The sequence below is a fragment of the Gadus chalcogrammus genome, chromosome 22 (genome assembly GCF_026213295.1).
Source record: "Gadus chalcogrammus isolate NIFS_2021 chromosome 22, NIFS_Gcha_1.0, whole genome shotgun sequence".
Taxonomy (NCBI): Eukaryota; Metazoa; Chordata; class Actinopteri; order Gadiformes; family Gadidae; genus Gadus; species Gadus chalcogrammus.
This window is the reverse complement of record NC_079433.1, coordinates 10,948,133-10,955,122: the sequence shown is the minus strand read 5'-3', so window position 1 is coordinate 10,955,122 and position 6,990 is coordinate 10,948,133. Positions and strand designations below refer to the sequence as shown.

General features: G+C 47.0%; 1 protein-coding gene across 1 annotated transcript; it reads left to right on the top strand.

Moving 5' to 3' along the window:
• Positions 1–1,131: 1,131 nt before the first annotated feature.
• On the top strand, positions 1,132–4,395 carry gja4 (gap junction protein alpha 4). The gene is made up of 2 exons (XM_056583082.1): positions 1,132–1,246; positions 2,690–4,395. The coding sequence occupies exon 2, from the start codon at positions 2,720–2,722 to the stop codon at positions 3,914–3,916; it is 1,197 nt and encodes a 398-aa protein (XP_056439057.1). The 5' UTR covers positions 1,132–1,246; positions 2,690–2,719; the 3' UTR covers positions 3,917–4,395.
• Positions 4,396–6,990: the final 2,595 nt, after the last annotated feature.

Genomic DNA, 6,990 nt, shown 5'->3' with positions numbered 1-6,990 from the left:
ATTTGTGTATGACAATGCATCAGAAATAGTCAATGTGTTTTAGCTCCACTAGTGTAGTGTATTTCCCGATCCCATGCAAAGAAGCTGACCCATCATTAGTGCTATGAGCGACAGCTGTGTTTACCCTGACACCTCTGTGAAAAAGGTACACTCAATGTTGACCGACAGATGTTGATCGGGTTCGGGTAAAGCAGAACACGGCAAAGCCATGGACCTAGTAAACTGTTCATCCGCGGATGTAACTGCCAACCGAAAGATACAAGTGTCAGAGGGGATCACTGCCAATTCATTCCCTGAGAAGACAGCAAGGCGGGGAGCGAGGACAGCGGTTGTGTATGATAGGCCTAATCCGTGTATTAAAGCTTAGAGCAGGAAGGACAGTTGGGTGGAGCATTGCTGAGGCGCCAGAATCCAATGTTTTACTACTGCTAAAAACAAAAAAATATCGACGATTCAATATTCCTTTTTAATTAGGGGAAACATTTAGGCCTATTACAAACGCTTTGCAAAGAGAACCTATGAAAAAGAGTGTATTTAGTGGTAATAGATTTCCTCTATCGACATGAAACTCAAACAATGATAAGTTTTAATGAAAGCTATCTCGCGGGCGATCAGGCCTCATTGATCGGCCTGACGTCACACGGCTTGAGTAACTAAAGGGCGACTGGCGCCGTTGCGTGGAATAATGGGAAATTACAGGATTTGGGGGGGGTCTCTTTATTTCATACGTGCCAAATAAGCTACTGAAAGAATCCAGAATAAAAAAATAAATACAAGAGGATGAATGAAAAATACAGGTCCTTTAATGCGTTTATCTAACAAGTCTGTTCCCTCATTAATTAATAGTCATTCACTTTCCCAAATGGATATGCTCTTAACGTTATATTGCACACCAATACAAATCTTAAACAATAAAAAAATAAACAATAAAAAACACAAGTCAAAAACAAAACACGTTTTACACCATTAAACATATCTTTACAATTGAAAAAGGCTGGGCGAATAGGAGCTATTTTAGGTTCCTCCAGTTCGTTTCCTAAACTAGGATCCCGAGGGAGGGCCATGGGAAAGTTCCCCCTACTTTTTCCGATTACAGCGCTCCTTGAAGATCGCAAACAGAGTTGGCCTCTGTCAGACCAGCGCTATGAAGACGGGAACTAGGCTACACTCACATCCAACGTTGTAGACCTACCACGGTACAGACCACGCAAACAACGAGACTAACCGGGATTTTAGAGGAAGACAGGTAAGAACGCACCCGAGCATCATTGATGAAATCTCTTTCATCGTGTGGCAAACTAGATTAAACACACAGTATCGTATAAGCAGAGACTTTTCAGTGTTTCGATCACATCAAATTGTTGAGCACTTACAGGTGAGAGCTGGTGTATTGAAGGATCCAATGGAGTTATACGTTGTGTTTGTTTTCTTCACAGAAGACGAAAATTAATACAAGCACAGAACTATAAGCAAAAGTAAATACACAAGACTCCAGGCTGTTGTATTCAGAGGTTCATGTGGCTACGAGAGTTTATGTGTATGTGTGTATATATATGATGTGTATATATGTATGTGTGTGTGTGTGTGTGTGTGTGTGTGTGTGTGTGTGTGTGTGTGTGTGTGTGTGTGTGTGTGTGTGTGTGTGTGTGTGTGTGTGTGCGCGTGTGTGTGAAGATTTCTAGTTTATAACAGTGATCAACAATGAGTCAATGTTTGTATTAGCAAAATAAACTTGCCATTTCCAGGGCATTTGATGGATTCATCAAGCTAATAGATTCATGTCATTGACATTTAATTGAGCAGATACATGTATTAATAACGTATTGTAAACATTAAATAGCCAGTACACTATTTTTTTAATTTCTGTTTTCTTTTTATGGCTTCATCATATGGTAGCACACATACACACACACACACACACACACACACACACACACACACACACACACACACACACACACACACACATACACATACACATACACACACACACACACACACACACACACACACACACACACACACACATACACACACACACACACACACACATACACACACACACACACACACACACACACACACACACACACACACACACACACACACATACATACATACATACATACATACATACATACACATACACACACACACACACACACACACACACACACACACACAAACACACACTTTGTTTAGAGGAGGCTTGTGGAAGTGTAATGTTGCTGTGAGGTCATGGAATAATAAATAAGAGGAGCTGTTCTGTTCCAGAATAGTAAAGAAAAACAGACATACTTTTGTGGTCGCGTTAAGGAGAAACTCAAATCCTTGGTTGGTTGCCTACGGTAAACATCAAACACCTTTTATCACACCTTTATCCAAACTCAGGGAAGAGAAAAACATATGGTGGCTATGAGTTTCAGCTTCAAGTTGTTTTGTCTCACAAGGAGAAGGGCTGCTCTAATACAAAAAAGAAGGGCTAATACATCTTATCTAATCCTTCCTCTGTCACCTCTATCTCCCTTTACAACTCTACCCTTTTCACTCTGCCACTCCCTTTCTATCTCACTTTCTTTTTCTCTTCCATCTCTCTCTCTCTCTCTCTCTCTCTCTCTCTCTCCCTCTCTCCCTCTCTCCCTCTCCCTCTCTCCCCCCCCCCCCCCCCCCCCCCCCCCCCCCCCCCCAGGTCCCACCAGGCTCGCGGCGGTGGGGGACCATGTCCCGGGCCGACTGGTCCTTCCTGGAGCACCTGCTGGAGGAGGGCCAGGAGCACTCGACGCGTGTGGGCCGCGTGTGGCTCACCGTGCTCCTCCTGTTCCGCATGCTGGTGCTGGGCGTGGCCGCCGAGTCGGCCTGGGACGACGAGCAGTGCAACTTTGTGTGCAACACGGAGCAGCCCGGCTGCGAGTCGGTGTGCTACGACCGCGCCTTCCCCATCTCCCACTTCCGCTACTTCGTGCTGCAGGTCATCTTCGTCGCCACGCCCACCATCTTCTACTTTGGCTACCTGGCGGTGCGCACGGCCAAGGACCAGTCCGAGGAGGAGGAGGCGGAGGAGGACGGGGTGGCGGAGGGGGAGAGGGCGGCGCAACAAGAGGGGCGGGGCCGAAGCGCGGCGCTGGCGTCCTCCGGGGTGAGGGCGGCTAGGAAGGGCAAGGGACTGGAGGTCATCCAGGAAGAGGGGGACGAGGAAGAGGGCTTGCGAGAGAACGCCGGCAAAGCCGCCAAGGAGGCGTCGGAGTCTCCGAAGCTGAAGGGGAGGCTGCTGGGGGTGTACACCGTCACCATCTCCGTCACCGTGCTCCTGGAGGCGGGCTTCATTGCCGGCCTGTGGGTGCTGTACGACGGCTTCGTGATCGCCGCGCGCTACGAGTGCGTGGGGCTGCCCTGCCCCCACACGGTGGACTGCTTCGTGTCGCGGCCCACCGAGAAGACCATCTTCACCATCTACACGCAGGCCATCGCCGGCCTCTCCCTGCTGCTGAACCTGCTGGAGCTCCTCCACCTGCTCCAGCTGGCCGTCTCCCAGCGACTGGAGAAGCGCTACCGCCGCGGCGCCACCTCGCTGCCGTCGCCGCAGTGGCGGCGGCGGCAACCGGGGGGAGACCACACCCCGATCCCACTTCCGGCGCAAGAAGCCCCTTCGTACTGCCCCGCCGTCCCCGGAGAGGTCTACCCCGAGCCCCCCGGGAGCTACGTGGTGGTGGACACCCTGAGGTCCGAGGTGAACTGGGGGGCCGGCGGGGGAGCGGGGGACGGCGAGGGCGACATCCCGCCCAGCTACCTGAACTGCTTGGGCGGGATGCGCAGCACACATTCCCCCAGGGCCCACGTGAAGAAGCACGTCCACGGCAACGGGAAACACAGAAAAGACAACCACAAAGTCCACGCCAAGCTGAAACACTATGTATGATGCTAGTATCTCCATCTGGAGGCCAATTAACCATGAACATCTTTTTTTATACCTCATATATATATATAGAGAGAGAGATATTAACACATCTGTGAGTGTGATGTGGTGAAAAAGGAGAAAGAATTCTCTGTTCAGTGACCCCTTCGGCTTTGTTCACACACACACACACACACGCACACGCACACACACACGCACACACACGCACACACACCCACACCCACACACACACACACTGCGCCGACGTCAAATGTTTAAAACAAACAGAAGAGCTGTGTCACGGAGAAAGCCCCCCCACCCCCTCCCCTCCAGCGCCCAGAACATTCAGAGACTTTAAAGCAGAGCCTTTAACAGATAAATGGAGCAGTTAGAAAAAAAAAAAACATTTTGAAAACGCTACCCCTGGAGGCGAGGAGGACGGCAGGAGGACGGCGGGAGGGGGCGGGGTGGGAACTGATGCTTGGCGAAGAATATGAGCATGAGAGGAGATCGCGGTCATGAGATAGCTTAAAATAAAAAGGGTGTGGGGCTGCGGGGTTGGAGGGGCCAGGGGGGCACATGTGATACAGGGAAGTATGCCGAATGATGGCGCTTTTATAACGGGTTCCACTGAGGCCTCTGATCGAGTCAGTCCCTTGCAGCACCCTCTCAGGGAGTCCGTAACCGTAAACTGAGAGAAACATTGCATCGGGTTGGATCATACACAGGAAAACGGTCTCTGGTCTTTATGGTCCTAACAGTCAATCCTCCTCCCCTTTACTCTACGCACATGGCTGTACTCCACTGGGACAACTGGACTGAGGTGGAATGTGCCGGACTCTGGGACCAACTCTATTCCCTGAGGGGGTGGTGACGCACACATATACCATCCACGCAAAATACACACATACACACACACACACAGATAGGGGCAAAATACACACACAAACAATAACAAACACATATACAGACAAACACACACACACATTCACATTAATATGCAAACACACACACACACACGCACAAAGTGTTGCTCATATTGTAGCTAGATGTAGAACTGAGACCTGGCAATCATATTGTACTGTGGTGGTAAGGGAAAAACAGGAAAAAAATATTATGCTGTAAACTAGGGAAGAATGGGAGGTTCACAGGAAGGTATATGGACTTTGTTTAAAATGAGGTTGTGATGAAGGTATACACTGCCATGTAATTACCATTGTATTGTTCAATTCGGTACAGGCTTCGCAGTACATTGAAAAATAGTGTTCAAATAGTGGAAGGTAATATATTGATATGAAAAGGTTATTTAATAATATTAATTAAATGCTATGGAAAGAACGACTACTGTTTTGTTTATAGGCAATTAAGCTCTGGGTGTAAAAATTACCTTTTTTTTTATTTTTTACCGTTAGAATCGAGTAATCCAATGCTATTATAGAATCTGATTTCATGTATTTTCTTATCAGTACGTGTTAAAACAACACCTGATATTTGATAAAGTCCTCTCTTTGGTATGCTGCGCGGATTGCACTCCATAAGAGTATACCGTGTGTATGTATATATATATATATATATATATATATATATATATATATATACACGATATTGTGTGACGTTTTTATGACCACGCTTTTTGGGATATTGTGTTGTTTGTTTGATTGCTTGCAGTCAGACACTATCCATAATATTTTACCTTGCGCCGACTTTATACTTCCTGCTATGCTGTCACCATACTGAAGACTGGGATCACGGTATAAGGACCTTTGGAAGCGATACACCACATTATTACAGCAGGAAGGCTGGCTGAGCCATCCAGGATTAAAGCCAGCTGGCAGAAAAACAAAACCGAACAAAACAACTCACGTTGATTTAATGTTTGTTGTTTTTACTTTTCATTTTAAAAACAGCAGCAGCAGCTCTGGATGCAGCCAAACAAAACCGCATCATTTGTATGCCAGTGTAAATGAGTACAACTGGGAGCACTTCCTCACTCTGTCTGTTGTTTAGGAGTCCCAGGACACCCACTCCATTATGCTACTCAGGTGATAAAATCCCCTCTGCCTTCTATCTCTGTGGATGGTTTTATATTGTGCTGTACAATTGGTATTTTACAGGACAGGATCAATTACTTCTTGATTCTCATTCAGACAAAGAGGGACTGGGAATTATTTGACTAAAAACAGTTGATTGATGTCGAGGGAGTGTCTATTTGGCTGTGATGTAACCATGTATCGGTCCAAAGAGACCCACACCACATGCAAATGCATCTGTATCGGAGAGGGGAGGAAGTGGTTGCGGGGATGACAGGAAGTTCAGATTGGGCGAGTTCTCATGAAAGGAGCTGACTTCATAACCCCGACCCGATAAGTCTATAACTCAAAGGGTGTTGTCTTTCATCAGCATTTCAGATGCAAGCTTTCTATCCATCTTTCAATGGATTGCTAAACGCTGATTGAAAACTAGGATTTTCAATCAGCGAAAACTAGGATTTTCTGTACGATTCTAGTTTGGACTGTAAATTGGCTGAAACTGTTGAGCTAATGTTCCGCATAGAGCAAGCCAAAGCGGACCTTTTAAAGCCTGTTCTCAAACAACTCTGGCAGTGTCCTGATCTCAGTCCAGGTGTGTGTGTGTGTGTGTGTGTGTGTGTGTGTGTGTGTGTGTGTGTGTGTGTGTGTGTGTGTGTGTGTGTGTGTGTGTGTGTGTGTGTGTGTGTGTGTGTGTGGGGCATTTGAATGGGCGTTTGTCTTGTTGCATGTTGGGCTGAATGTATATGCTTGTGTTACCATGTTTGTGTAATTTTATGTATGTGTGTCTGTTTGTGTGTTTGTGTGCCTGTGTTTGTGTATGTCTCAGCATTTGTGTGAATGCTCGTCTGTATTAATGCCTGCTTGAATATATGCTTGTGTTGCCATTTGAGTTTATGCGTGTGTGTGTGTGTGTGTGTGTGTGTGTGTGTGTGTGTGTGTGTGTGTGTGTGTGTGTGTGTGTGTGTGTGTGTGTGTGTGTGTGTGTGTTTGTGTGTGTTAACAAAGCCGAAGGGTCATGGAACAGATTGCACTGGGTGGTCCAGAACGGCCGTCCGCTCTGCCAATCCG